Here is a 15,516-nt window from a genome sequence, read left to right as displayed (position 1 = left end):
TGTGTGGAATACATTTTGTTATGTGCACCAAGGCATGTGCAGATGTGTACCACCAATAGAAACACATGCTGTTGGCTGAGGGCAGCTCTGGGCAATCTGCCAATCAGCGGGGTGATACCTGAATCTCTACTGGGTGGCCACCCAAGCAGTCTGCTTACAGGGAACAGAGACACCCCTCCCCCCCCTTCATCCTTTTTGTCACCATCGGTGGTTGGCTGGTGCTCTGCAGAAAGGTTTCATTGGGCAGGGCATGCCATGGGCCAAAACATTTGTGAACCACTGTCCGATAGATTTCTTCAGTGTCCTTTTCTTTTATATGTCCTAACAATGCCGGCAATGGAGACCCTGAACTTTTCTAACTTTCAAATCCCATTTTACAACTGTCTCTCTCAGAAAGAGAATCAAGTGCTCAGAAGTTAAGAAATACCAGAGTTAAGGTTTCCCGTGCAACCTCAGTGTAGCAGGTTTACACACATGTGTTAGGGTAATTTTTAATTACGTGGGCCTATGTCATTTTCTCCTCTGGATTCCTCACTCTCAGTGCATTGCCGTGGCTTGGCCTGCTGTGGGAAAGAATCCGTGAATCAGGGTTGTGTAGGGAAGCATCTACTTATCTCTGTAGATCCTCTGCCTCATTTCTTGCACAAGCTGGAGTTGTAGAGCGAATGGAATGAGGACGGCTTCATGGATAAGCTGAATGCTGCCCTGGGGAACTGGATTCTTTCTTTGGCTCTGCCACAGAGTGCCTGTGCAATGCTGGAAAAGTCACTTGAACGGATTTTTCATTTGGGGCGGGTCAGTAAGTGTGCGTGCCTCATTTTCAGGTTGCTGATTTAAGTCTCTGTGGGCTGACACAAATGTGGAGCACTCACCAATGCAACTCAGGTCAATGGGAGCTGCGCTTAGAACAAATACAATTTTATATGATGGGAAGCATTCAGACACATTAGGTCATAGGCCTCTCAAACTGAGGTTTGGTCTTAGCATCACTGTGCCTCCGTTCTGCGTCTGTGAAATGGGGATAGCACCCCCTCACCACACAGGGGTGTTGTGGAACAAAAATTAATTAATGTTTGTAAAGCAGTCAGATGCTAAGGGGAGGGGAGCCACAGAAAAGGCTTTGAGGAGATTAATAACTCTGGCTTCAGGGCAGGGTTTGAACAAGGCACAGTACATGAGTCCTGGGACCACACATGGAATGACAAACTATTGAACACCATCCATCCTGTGCACTGAATGAAGCAGAAGGCTGGTGGGGGAAAAACTAGGTGATCATGTCATTAAAGACTGTATCATAATCAAGGCTCGCCAGCCACGTGGTTCTGCGCTCTGTGGATGCGTAGGTCGTTCTGTGCATGCGCAGATCACTCTGCACCGGCTCTTCTGGGTTGTATGATCATTATTTTTCAAGCCCTGATCACAAGTGGCATGAATTAACCTTGTACTGGCAACTTAACTTCTGGCTTTTGATAACTTCTTAGTGTTTCGCATTGCAACTTTAATGGGTTCCCCTGATTTTGTGTCATTTTCTCTGTTTAGGAAACAAACAAAAAAAGCAAAGTGACAGAGCTAATTCCATCCTCTCTCATCCCCTTTAAATCTACCACACAGGCCTCTGCTCTTTGAGCTAGTGGAGTAACTGGTAGCAATAGTAAGTTGTTGTCCTCTGTGGACCAGTGTCAGAGGGAAATGAGGCACATACTTTGCCAGCAAGTTTCACAGATAGTTGCTGAAAGTAGAGGAATGGTGAGACTCTGCGGTGTTGGGTTCCATTCCACACTCTGGAGAGGAGTGTTCCCTAGTGGTCGCAAGCCCTTTTGTCTCCTTCTTTTTGTCACTGTACTAGCCATATCTCTTCCTCACCGTTGACTCCTCATCCCATTCCCAGTCTCCGCTTTTCCAGGTTTTTATCCCAGTACCAGTTTCCTTTTCCAGTCAGTCCTAGTCCCAGTCTCACTTGAACTGCCATTCCAATTTCCCCTCACCTCAATTTATTTTTCTACCCAGGCACTTACTTCCTCCTTCATACTGCTTTGACACCAGCCAGAGATCAGTGACAGCACAGGAGAGATAGAAGCTCTGCTCTGAGTTCTGATTCTTTGCCTCGCCCTGTCCTGGAGCAGCTAAGAGCTGCAGTTTCAGGGAAAAGTCCTCTTGCAGCCCTGGTTTGGTGCATGCACATCTGCTCTGTTGGGATGCCACATGTGCAGTCCAGTCACATGAAGGACCTGCCACCTCTGGGCCCCTGCTCCAAAGAGTGGTCGTGCTGCACCCTCTCTGCAAAATGGTTGTATGGACTATTTATTTTTAACCCTGGCAAAGCAATGGACTTTACCCACACTTCATTGTCAGAAATGGCTGAAATTTAGAAATTCATTAAATAAATAGCACAGAGCATGAGGAAGATAGGTGGCATAGAAAATTTCAGCTCAAATGATTGAAGTTCAGCACAGTTTTATAAGCAGCTGGAAACAGGCTTTTATAATGGGACATGACAACCAATCTTATTAGGCAGAGCTCATAGTAATGCCTGTGATAACATCAGAAATACTAAATTTTGTAGCTGACTCTATACTTGCTGAAAGAGAAAGCCCTCACTTCTTTTCAGGGTCATCTCTCTGCTTGTGTTTTGTGTCTATTTTGGGATTTTTCCCCCTAAATTTAAAAAAGCACAGTTAAAAAGAAAAAAACCCTCACAGGAGGGTTGAAATGTGGCTCCACAACCCTAAAAGGCACTGCTTTAATTTTGCTGGAACAACATCTTATTTGGCAACTATTTCCTTGTATTAAGTCTCATTTGTAGCTGTAGCCAGTGTGGCTGTGATGATGAATCTTATTGGAAGGCTCTCTTGGATGGTCATTCTGGTGGTATAAGTCATGCTGGATGGTGCATACCCATTTCATGCTGGTAGATGCACTCTTTTGAAGGCTATTAACATAGCTGCAGGCTGCTGAGAAGTCCATCTCTGTGGCAAGGGCTAGCCTAGGGGAAGTGAGTGAACTGAAATTACCTTAACACTTCCTAGCCTTAGTTAACAGAACCAGAATTTTCCATTTGCCGCAATTTCATCTCTACACAGTTCTACCTCGTCTAATTCATCTTCTTGGCCAGAGCTTACCTGATTGTTTCCCAGCCCTCTGCTCTACCCTGGGAAATTCAGAAACTCTGCAGGAGATTAGTTTTAGCCCTGCCCAGCTCCTAAGTATCTCAGGAGCAGGGATGTTTTGATCATTGGTAGATTTCTGATGTTTTGTGTGAAGATACAGGACAAGTGTTGACCTAGAACAAGACCGTCTATTATGGATGCTGAACTGTCTGAGGAAAAGTCTGAGTCTGGTGGGAGAGAGAATTACAAAAGAGAGGCAGCAAAGTGCTTGCTTTAGAAATGTTCAGTGCATTTTGCTTGCCAGTTGTTTTTGTTCAGGGATTGGATGCTGAGAGGAGGATGAAGAGCTGCCTCTGCTAAAGAAAGTGATAGACTACTCATTAGCAAACTGCGACCCTCTGTCACAGGGGCTTATGAAATAAATGATGATTGTACAGAAGTGTGAGTCTGGCTAGCAAGCCCTTCTTGCTAATTTAATAAATTGCTTACATTTAGAATCCCTGATTGTTGCTGTTACATTTTTGCTATGTGATGCCACATGGGATTAAAAAGAGAAGCGGTGGGGGGGGGGGGGGGAGGGCGAAGGAGGTGGGGAGAAAAAAGCCCAGGTCCTTTAGCAACCGCTGGTGTGACCTCACTTGCTGTCCCATGGGAGATATGAGATCATGAGAATGCCAGAGCTCTCTGAAGGATTCGATTTGTTCAGCACAGCAGGACAGCCTGCCAAGTGATCTCATCTCTGAAACCCAGGGGGAGGGTGCTGGCTGCTGCTTTTTTTCCTGGACTGTAGAGGACTCAATCCCCACTCCCCACCGATGGCGATTAATGACAGCGACCTGTGATGATGACATCAGTGATACTATTCCTGTGGTGCACGCAGCTGAATTCTAGGGGAATTTTCCCTTCCTTCCCTATCTTTATCAAATTGAAAATCTTGACATCTTAAAATTTAAAACTTTTAGAGTGTTAATGCCCTTACAGCTGATCTCTCAGTTTATGTTCATGACCCCTGGTCCCATCCCTTTGCCCTGGCATTAATTCTTCCTTGCAAGTGATAAGTGACAAAACAAAAATGGATACTCATCAAGGTTGGGAGATCAGAAATTAAATCCTATTTATGTAGCCAGCTTCTCGGTGCTGGTTCTGGCTGGTGGGTAGCAAAGGAAAATGGAGTTAGTAAACATACTTCTATTGTGACCTCTCAGGGATATGATGAACCTGAAGGTAAACCATGGCACCTTAATGGTGTCCTTAGTAAGCATAAAAGGTTTAAAATCTCGAGGAAATACCAAGATGAGAGAATTGTTTCAGTGGAGTTTTAGAAAAGGCACAAGGCCCATTCCTGCAAGATGCATGGCTCTCTAATGGAGAGCAGAGAGATGGATGAATTCTCTTGCCCCGTGCATTGCAAGTTGATTCACTAGGATTCTCTGCAACATAGGACTGCCAAGCTGGTTGTACAATAGTAATACTCTGCCTTCAGCACAGAGATGGGGCCAGGGAAAGTCTTGCACGCCTTTTCTTTTTTATGCCAGCAGGCTGTCTTCCTTTTGACACTCTCCAAACATCACAAAGAGAAAGTCCTTTCCTGAAAAGCTGCTAAGTGTCGGACTGTAGACGAGAGCTGGATAAAACGAACTTCCCAGGGGAGCGCAAGGAAGAAATTAGATACTTGTCCCTTTCTCAGTGCTAAATTAGGTGGCCCTGAAGAGGGCCTTAGTTGCAACTCAACAATACTGGTCTGTGCTACCATTAGCAAAGAGCCTGAGAGGTGATGGACATCCAGAACTCCTCATAACATTTAACTCTCACATCAGAGCCTTTTGCTTCTCCTCGTGGCTTCCTGGCAACACAGATAATTTGTATAATTTATGTTTTACAGGGAAAGTTTTATTTGATTATTGAAGAGCTGAGCCAGCTGTTCCGTTCCCTTGTCCCCATCCAGCTGTGGTATAAATACATCATGGGGGATGATCCATCCAGCAGCTATTTCCTAGGAGGGATCCTGATCATACTGTATAGCCTCTGCAAGGTAAGGGGGACCAAGGCGGTAGGCTCTGTACATGACCGCAAAATCCCTGATTTTTATTTTTTATGATTAAAAAAATAACTTTTTAAAACATGTCCTGTTTTAGATGCGGTACTAATGTGGCTATATTATATCTGAACACTTCATGCTCTTCCAAGTGTTTTATCCACCCAACACCCATATCATATATTATCTATATAGTATCTATTATCATACAATTCTCCCCGTTTTGCTGATGGTGAAACTGAGGTTCAGAGAGATTTAAGTGAGTGGCCTAAGATCCCACAGGAAGGCTTTGTGGAGCTGAGAATTGAATCCTGATCCCCCCAGGCCGAATCTACATGAACAGTTAGAACTCAGCAAGATGGGTTATGAATCCTCCCTCACTAGCCTGCCACTATCTGTCTGTGTGTACCATGCTGATGTGCAGTAACAACTCCTCAGAGCGCTTTGATCTAGCTTAGAGTGCTTTAGCTAACTGGTCATACACCTCACAAAGGTCCACACAGACAGTGAGACCACAGCTGGCTCTCACAAAGCAGATTCACATCCCAGGTTGCCACAATCTAAAAGTTCATGTGAACAAGCCCCATGTATCAAGCTGACGCCCTAATGACTGGACCATCCTTCTACCTTATGAAAGCAGCCATGAGTAGATACATGACTGTGAGAACATCATACAAGGGCAGCCAGAATGATGTCTGGACTCTGATAGATGGATATAGTTGTATGGAAGATACTGGTTTAATGCCACCAGTAACTCAAGCTAACAGCCCCATCAGCTTGATGGATCTTGTCCAGACAGGAAGTTTCTTGGATTTTGCCGTTGTTCTTAATTACAATAACCAGGCTTTTGGGCAGGATAAACCTTGATCCTCAACCTAAATGGGCAGCAAATGGACTAGATTTTGCCTTCTTCTGCAGGAGGTTTCTGTGTGTGTAAGAGTTTCTCCTCTTTGAATAGGTCTAGACTGCATTGCTTTGTCAGAAGACTAATTTTAGAAAAAAGTAGATTGGAAAAAGGTACGCCATCTGCGTATCTTTTTCCGACTTAACAGCGGAGTCTAGACATAGCCTTTCTCTTTCCTTTTCACTAGAGGCAAGATGAGGGGGGAAAGAAGTGAGTTTTGCAGTTACTTCTGAAGGATGTGAGGTCTGTAATGTGATTCTTACCATTGCTGTGAGTGGGTTGCCAACCAAGCATTGTGCCCCGCTTTTGGAAATTGGACTATTTTATTGTTCCTATGGAACGTAACCGCTAAGGGAGCTCCTGCTCTTGGTTAGTTTGGTCTGTCGCTATGGATGAAACTTCAAGATGAGGACTGAGATTGTGAAGTTCACCAGTTCTGCCTGGGGAGCCAGAGTAGCGATTCGAGTGGCTCGTGTCGTTAGTGGCTGGTATTACAAATGGATCAGATTGTTCCATTCTGGGCAAGCTGGAGTTTTGTAAGGTCAGTGTGCGTATTCCCAAGTACAATGAGTTGGGATAGCCAGCCCTGGAAATCCCAAAGGCATGGATTGCTTCTCTCAGGTCCTTGAGAGACAGCCCCTAGGCAATTTCAGATGGAAAAAGCTGGTTCGAGCAGCTATAGCTCTCAGAATATGTAGAAGCTGTGATGAGTCCAGGAGAATTGCCAGGCTAGGAACTGAACTGGCAGTTAATGGCAGACTCAGTGTTCAGAGAGAGTTTTACTCTACTTCCTGGTATTGGCCAAGTACTGAGATAGTTGGTCAGTGGTGGGGAGTGAGATGTAGACATGGGATTGCCTGCATATTGTTGACAATTTTGAGTCTCCAGTGTGCCATCCTTTCTCCCCATGGTTTCATATAAACAATAGAAGAGGATGGGAGACAGTCTAGGACCTTGAGAAACATTGTGGATCAGATGCATGGTAGCACAAGGAGAAATTACCCATCACCGTTCTCTCAGAATACAGGCCCAGTGGAAAGACTGCCATCAGCCCAGTTTCTCATTGATCTCTGTTCGTCCTGCAAGGCAGGATAAAGATATCTAATGTTCACACCTGCCATGAGTTCAGGGGACTGAGCTAGATAACCTCACAAGGTTCCTTCCAGTCCTACAAGTCTATCCTTTTATAGTGTTATCAACAGCTGTGCCTGCAGAAGAAGGGTCTAGTGATAGGACCATAAATCTCTCCTCCCGTTATCCCCATATGGACAAAATGAGTAATGCAATTTCTAGTCAGTGTTCGGGCCTGATACCTGGCTGATGGGGATCCAGGAGCCTAGCGGTCGAAAGAGATAAATGAAGACTGGTTTTGGCATGCTTTCCATTGGTTTGTTTAAGAAAGGCAGGCTGAATGCTGAGTCTAGTGGTTCTCAAATTTTTTGGCCCATGGCCCATCCTGCTTAACACAGTCCTTTCCAGGGATCACCAACTTACTACCCATGATAAAATGGGTGCAGGAGCAGGCAGAAGGTGCCAGCTCTGGCCGGGAGGTAGGGTGCAGGAGCAGGCTGGGGGAGGAGGTCTGGGTTGGAGGTTGGGCATAGGAGCAGGCTGAGGATGGGGGGAGGGATCTGGGTGGGAGGTGGAATGCATGAGAGGGCTAAGGTGGGTTGATGACCAGGAAGCTGAGTGCAGGGGTGGGCTGAGGGTGTGGTGGGGTCTGGCCAGTAGGTTGGTCGCAGAAGTGGGATTGAGGGTAGAATGGAGGATCGGTCTGGGAGAATGGTCACAGGAGTGCGCTGAGAGTGGGATAGCAGACTAGGAGGGAGTTTGGGTGGATGAGCGGGCTGAGAGTGAGGGGGGTCTGCATCGGAGGGAGGATGCAGGAGCAAAGGTGGTTGCAGAGTCTGGTCACGAGGGAAGGCTCAGGAGCAAGGGAGGGTGCAGGAGCAGGCTGGGCATGTGGGGTCTCGGTGAGGGAGTGTGAGTGAGGGGTTGAGAGTACAGGATCTGGGCACGGGGGGCGCATACCTAGTTTTGCAATCCCGGTCCTCCCAGGCACTGTGTCCAGGTGCAGGCTCCCGCTGCTCCCATTGACCGATATTCCATGTGCTGCTGTTTCCCCAGCCAGGGGGGAGGAGAAGTGGCAACGCGAAGAGTTGCTTGCTCTCCCCAGAGCTGGATGCAGTGGGGAGGCTTGAGGCCGTCTGCACTCCCCTCTTAGTGGGAAGCCAGTGCTGGCTGCGAGGCTGGAGCGCCAGCATGGACTCCCTGCTATAGGGAGAGGGAAGGCTGAGCTCAAGCCAAGGCCTATCTGCAAGGCAGTCATGGACCACTAGTGAACCACATACTGCAGGTTAAGAGCCACTGCCTGGAGCCTTGTCCAAACCAAAAAAGATACATCACTGATTTAAATTACAACAGTGTAAATGCTGTTAAACCAGAGTCAGTCTGTCCACACAAGGGAGTTGTACTAATTTAACTGAAGTTGGTAACTGAAGTGGCTCAGCTAGATTTGACCTATGTCTATAAAGTCCGGAGACAGCTGCTGCTTACAATATATTTGTATTGCCTAGAGCAGTGTTTCTCAAACTCTGCTCTGCGGAGCCCCAGGGCTCTGTGAGACATCTCCAGGGGCTCCCCGAGGTTGACAAGCTGGAAACTTCGATAGGTACAACACGTACAATCAGTGGACTGCTGGGGCGCCGCATAAATTTTTACGCATGTAAAGGGCTCCGGAGCCCAAAAAGTTGGAGAACCGCTCGCCTAGAGGACTCCATTTATGCTTGGTATTGCACAAACGTTAGTGAGGGACAGTCCCTGGTCTAAAGAGATCACAAAATAAATAGACCAGACAAATGGTGGGAAGAGAAACTGAGGCAGAAAGGGGACGTGATTTCCCCATGGTCGCAACAGAACAGTGGGCAGAACAGTAGCATCCTAGAGTAATGCTTATTCACTGGACCGCAGTACCTGTCTGTGCTGTCAGTTGTGCTTTTGAGCATTAAACGGTTTCATGGTTTGGTGTGGAAGGGCGTTGACCGTAGCCTCCAAGAGGGGACCTAAATGATCCTATCTGCGTTTCCTGCACTATGAGGGGCACAGTTCTGAGTCCTATGTCGTGACTCTGATTTCTTGAAATGCTTTGAGTGTCTCTTGTGTAAATCCCCTTGTGAAAGGGAAGGGATGTTTCCAGTCTTGGGCTCCAAACATGGCTCCTGTAGTCCGGAGAGAGCATCCCGGGTTCAGGCCGTTTTTCTCTATGGCGTAGGTTGTCATTTCTCCACAGGAGGAGGGGCTGACTTCTGAGGTAGCGGGATGGCAATCCGAGTTGATGAAGCTGTCGATTGTTCTGAGAAGTTCTCCTTTTTTATGATTTCGCAGCTGCGGTATCAAAGGAGAATCAAAGTGATCTACGGCCCTTCACTGTGGCACAGGAGTAGGGCTGCAGAGTGCCTTTCTGTTGAAGTCTCTCTGCATATGCTATTAGCAGGCAAGTTTCTTCCCCTTCTTCTTTAGCCACAGACCCTGCTGATCTACAAGGACGAACGTGGTATGAGGAGGGACTTCAATGCCGTTACTTCAGAAGAGCGTCTTTGTAACAGATCAGCACCTTGCTTCGCCACCGCTTATGCTGCCCTTCTTTGACATCTTTTAGGAATTCTTAGTTTGCATAGTTCTAACTGCCAGTTCTGCACCGTCCCACTCATGATGCTGCCAAGGCATGGCTGATAACCAACAGCAGAGGTCAGGAATGAGAGGGAACTGGCTCATCTATTTATCTTGTAATCTCTTTAGACCAGGCTCTCCTGCTTTAAGCAAATATCTGCTACTATTAACCAGAAAAGATCTGTTTTAAACCTAAAAGTCTGCTTGCAATGAAGGCCTCTCATCTACAGCCTCATGTTGGGAAAAGCCAAAAATTTGGGCAAAACATGGCCTGATTCTCCTCTCATTCTGCACCTAAGTAAATCGGGATAACGCCATTGAAGTCCGTAGAGTTAAACCAGTTTAAGTGGGAAGATAGTACAGCCCAGTGGCTGAAAGTCCAGGAATGTGCTGCGGATCATGATGCTTTTTGTATCCATGGCCATATCCAGGGTTTGGAGTGCTGGGGCGATCAGGCTGGGGAGCTCAACTCTCCTTTTTCCTGGGGATACTGTGTGAGAGGATAGGGTGTGGGTTGAGAGAGGGAATAAGCTGTTATTCATTTCCAGTGCAGTGCATGAAATATTAGGTGCTTGGATCCCATTTACAGTCACAGAAGTTGCAAGTCTAATTCCATGCCCGACTCTCTGAAAATATACCCCTAGGAGCCCACATTAGCAAAGCCACAAACCACACTGGAAAAACCACAAAAGCCTATTTGGTGCTCAGCTCTTCTGTGCTCTTGGCAGGATTCCAAGGCTTTGCTTGGACTGAAATGCCTCTCCAGGACATGAAGGGTAGGCCCTGCAGGTCCACGTTAGAGTGAGGTGGTGTGTGACAGCTGGCAGTGGTCATCTCAGTACAGATACCTGACTGATTTGTAAACACAGGGCTCTGATTTTGGTATTTTGTTAATATGTGTGCGTGCACCATGTCTGAATGCCCGGCCAGAGAGACGAGTCCTTCCCAGAGAGCTGCTTGCTTTCTGAGGAGAGGAGAGGGCAGGGGTAGGAAAACAGAATGGAAAGGCTGGCTCACTGGAAGGAATGGATTTTAATTGCCAGGTTAGGGACCTGGATCTGAATCCCATCCCAGTCTCTCTCCTTGAATCAGTTTAGACTGAATGTACATAGTGTTGTACCCTTCCAGCTCAGTAAGGAGCAGCATTGGCTAGTTGTGAACAGAAGTGAAACCATTCTTGGGCCAGATAGATGGTGTCTGCAATTTAGATTTCGGTGGGTAGCAAGAGAAATAAATGTAGCTGGGAGGATACTGGAAGAGACTCTGGGGCTCCAGCAGAGACATAAATAAGCCTGAGAGAGAGAGTGGGGTTGTGAGAGAGCTGTTGCCTACCAAGGGATCAGTAATGTTTAAAAATCCGTAACAGTCCACAGCCTCAAACCCGAGGAGCTGATTGGAAACATTACTGGAAGGACCCTGGGAGCCCTTTTATCTGCTGACTGGAAGCATTACTGCTGCCTCCATTTGATTCCACATCTATTGCACAGTGATCTCACTGGCATTCTCTGCAGAGACACCACTAAATCACACTGACCAAAAAATCCCCCACTCCTCCCCCCAAAAAAACATCCTATTTTTCTGATGTGTATGCATCTCCTGTAAGTCTAATACCGTTCTTCATGTTAGATCTTCCCCTGGCCCTCCCACTCACTCCATATCTAAGCAAGTTAGAGATGGAAAAGTCCTGTTAACGCCATGCAACCCCACTCCTTGCTAATGCAGAACTATTCCCTGTGGGGCCTTTTCTCACATCTTGTTTAGTCTCATTTGCAGTATGGCTTTCTCTGTTTGTCTTGGGACACCATCCCACCAGCTGATAAATTAAACTCTCTGAAATCTATCTCTGATATTCCATTAGACTTTTAGCTCTCTCCTCACTGCTGTGTTATGCTAAATAACTTTTCTGGCTCCTGGGTATTTATCCTTCTTGATATATTTGTAGACAGTTACTGAGTTGTGCCCCCCACCACACACACTGACTCACCCATTGTCACCACTTAGCCAGTCTGTATGTATTTCAGAAATCAGCCTACACTGCTTTTGGTTGCTCTTCTCTGAACTCCTTCCAGTTGATAATGAAACATCCAGAAATGAATGGACTATTCCACTAGCAGGCATATCAGAGATCAGACCGTGAGGGACTGTTTTGTCCCCCTTTCTTCTAACATGTGTGCCCTGCTTAAAGTTATAGTCTTCTCAGTGGTGTTGTGAAGACCAAGACTATAGGAGGGTTAAAAGAACTAGATCAGCAGTTCTCAAACTTTAGCAACTGGAGGGTCCACATTTTGATTAAAAGTTTATGGGACCTTCCCTGCTCCTTCACTGATTCTCTGCCCCTGCCCCCTGCTTGTTCCAGACTTGCTCACCCTCCCTTACCTTCACATTCACCAGGCTGGAAGAGGGGGTTGGGATTAAAGACCATGTCCTGTATGTTGAGCTAAGGCAAAGTTAGTATTTGTGCCTGGGATCTTTCACCCATATTGCACAGTTAGCTCATGTGTTCTCGGGACTGTTAATCTAGATGGCAGTAAGATCAAGGGACTTTCCATGGTATAGGCACTTCCAAGAATACCCTCAAACTTATCAGGCATATCGTTACTTGGAAAAACCCAAAATAACTAGTTGAGACCAGACCTAATAACCAAGTAGGACAGAAATAATAAATGTGACAAACGACCACAAAAGGTTGATGGTAACGAACTGATACATAGGATAATAAGTTGAGATCAGTAATAAATTAATCTCTTGGAAAAAGAGATTTGTAAGATAAGGAAATACAAATAAGAAGAAAAGAAAACATCCCCTACAGAATATGCATCCAATATAGCAATGTCAGCATAACATATGATAAAAGTAGTGTCCCAACCTGGGAGTGGGAGGAGGAGGAGATGTAGTCCATGGAAGGAGCGAGAATGATGGCCCCTGGTGATGATGGGGAAGGCAAAGGTAACGAGTAAAATGATGGCTAACACCTCAGGTTGTTCTCTAGGAGAAATAGTGTGAGTATATGGTAGGGAAATATGACTGTACATTCCCTATCCATCCTACGAAATTGGACTGTGCTAATTGTATTAATAAACTACATTTGTAAATATATACAAGAGTTCCTATCGTGTGAGTGTTGCAACGGTGCACATCAGGGTTCCCAACCATAAAATAATTGAATACTGGACCTGATCCTGGGACAAAGCCTGTAAACCCTTAAGGTGGTAACCCAGCATTCATATGCAGTCTTAGAACAGGCCACATGGTGAGGGCACCAGCTAGGGGTGCAGGCTCTGGAGGGTTGTGGCTGAGGGCTGGTGTATGAGGAGGACAGAGGATGCCTGCTCGAGGAGGGAGTTTGGGTGCAGGAGAAGACTGGGCTGGAACATAGGGGTTGGGGTGAAGAGGGGGTTCAAAGTGTTGGCAGTGCTGACTGCAGCTCCCAGAAGTGGTCCCGCAATGCACACAAGGCTGTGTGCACTGCCCTTGAGCCCACTGGTGCAGCCCCTGCAGCTCCCATTGATTACAGGTCCTGACCATGGGAGCTACAGAGTCAGCTCTGGGGGTGGGGTGGGGGACAGCATGCAGAGCCTCCCTGGCTGCCCATGTGCCTAGTAGTTGCAGGGATCTGGTGGCCGCTTCCAGCAGCTGTGCAGAACCAGGATAAGGAAGCCTGCCTTAGGACTCCAGTTTGAGAAACACTGACCTAGATAAATTCATGGAAGATAAGCCCATCAATGGCTCTTAGCCGGGATAGGCCGGGATGATGTCTCTAGCCTCTGTTTGCCAGAAGCTGGGAATGGATGGCGGAGCGGGAATCACTTGGTGACTGCCTATTCAGTTCATTCCCTCTGGGGTAGTTAGCATGAGCCAATCTCAGAAGGCAGGATATTGGGCTAGATGGACCTTTGGTCTGAACCAGTATGGCTGTTCTTATTTGCCACATTGCAATACAGCTGGTCCCCAAGTTACGCACGGTCGATTTACGACCGTTCGTACTTATGACCAAACCTTCCATTAAGCAGTCGTAAAGGTGATCTCCAAGTTATGAACGTGATTCGCGCTTATGAACAGCGCGGTTGCATGTAAATGAATGGGGTCTGACTTACGAACACTTCGAGTTACGACCAAGTGTTTGGTTCATAACACGTTTGTAAGTCAGGGACCGACTGTATAAACACATGTCTGTTTCTCTGCTCCTGGTCACCCCAAAGATTCATGTGCATGACTGCTTCCCAGACTTGCTCCTATCCTATGAATATCTCTTTGGATATCATCTCTCCCGAGAAGTTTGCCAAGTTATAGGACTCTATGTCTGTCATCACCCTGTAAGCAGTGTCTAACGTTCAGTGTTTCCATTACAGTCTTTTGACATCTGTGGCCGGGTGGGGAGTGTCCGGAAGGCATTGAAGGTCCTCTGCACCCCTCAGGTAAGTTGTCAGTGTGTGTGACCAGCTTGATTCAGGAACGGTTCAGTAAAAAAAAAAAAGGTTCAGTAAAAAATTGCTCAGGATGCTAGATTTATGGTACTTTTGAAAAACGTCACCCACCACTCCAGGTCTGTGATAAGTAGCTGTAACTAGTTCCCATCCTTTTGAATGGGGAAGCAATTCCTGACTTCTGCCCTTCCCCAGCAATGTTAATGGATCCTGGCATGGCTAGTTTATTGTGAGATGCTGCATCCCTTTTCTGCAGACAGATTGAAGTGTATGGCATAACTTTGGGTTTGGGTTAGTTTCCAGTGAGCTCTATTCAGTGAAGTAAAGCTGGACATGAGAGGAAGCATTTGTGTCCAAGCATGAGAGCAAACCAGGTAATTTAAACTAGGGATGTGATAGTGTAGTAACCGATTAACTGATAAGCTGTAACAGATTAACTGATTATCGGTTAATGCTGTAGACTACACACATTTACCTCCCCCCACACCTGCCAGTAAATTTTTTAGCAGGCTGGCCAGCAGCCCCACTCAGTTCTGGCTCATGCCAGGTCCAGAACCTGCCCCCTGCTGCAGCTCTGTGTATTAGGAGAAGGCAGTTCGGCTCAATTCCGGCTTGCCCTAGGTCCAGGAACTCAGACCCCCATCCCATAGTCAGGGGCTGCTGCTGCCACATGCTGCTGCTGCTGCTTTATCAGAGGCAGCAGCAGTGGGCAACAGGCAGCTGGTTTTTAAACTGGCTTCCCTTGTGGACCAGCTCCCACCTGGCACCCTGCGCTGCTGCCTCTGATACAGCGGCTGCCGGCCCTGCCCTTAGGGATTATAGAATAGTCGACTGATAAAAATTCATGAGGTTACTCGACTATCCAATTAACTGGCTTTTAACGTCCTTAATGTAAACCCTTTTGCAAAGAAAGGTTTTTCTTCTTCCCTCTCCCTAACAGACTTACGGAGTTCGTGCAACCAGCCAGCAGTGCAGTGAGGCTGGAGATATCTGTGCTATTTGCCAAGTGGAGTTCAGGGAACCTTTGATCCTTTTGTGCCAGGTGAGAATACCAGGCTTGCCAAATGAGTGCTGCCATCAAACTCAGTGTAGTGACTTCCAAGCTCTATTTTATAGGTCTCTGTCTCACGCCCAGTGGACATCTGCCTAAGTCACCAAAGTCCCCAACAATACTTAATAATTGGGTACAGCTCAGCCATATGAGTCACATTACTATATTATTCCGGGGGGTGGAATCCTATAGATAATGGTGGAAAATACTTATTCTATCATCCAGTCCTTCCCCCTGCCAGTGCAGAGGAGTTTTTACTTCATATTTGCTAAGCACTGACATTGTGTATTAAGCAAAAATTAATAACAGCACTCTGTGAATAATAC

At 46.6% G+C, this 15,516-nt stretch overlaps 1 protein-coding gene across 6 annotated transcripts in view; it reads left to right on the top strand.

Annotated features, from left to right (window-relative positions):
* RNFT2 (ring finger protein, transmembrane 2) overlaps positions 1-15,516 on the top strand; it is a 47,553-nt gene that overhangs the window by 25,687 nt on the left and 6,350 nt on the right. For all 6 annotated transcript variants that reach the window (XM_075898177.1, XM_006128314.3, XM_075898181.1 and 3 more), the window contains 3 exons: positions 4,990-5,139; positions 14,065-14,130; positions 15,080-15,181. In XM_075898177.1, the coding sequence (XP_075754292.1) occupies positions 4,990-5,139; positions 14,065-14,130; positions 15,080-15,181 (318 nt within the window). The remainder of the gene's footprint in view (positions 1-4,989; positions 5,140-14,064; positions 14,131-15,079; positions 15,182-15,516) is intronic.

Source organism: Pelodiscus sinensis, chromosome 15 (assembly GCF_049634645.1).
Source record: "Pelodiscus sinensis isolate JC-2024 chromosome 15, ASM4963464v1, whole genome shotgun sequence".
NCBI classification, from domain to species: domain Eukaryota; kingdom Metazoa; phylum Chordata; order Testudines; family Trionychidae; genus Pelodiscus; species Pelodiscus sinensis.
Note: the sequence above shows the minus strand (reverse complement) of the source record. Positions and strands in the feature narration are given on the sequence as shown.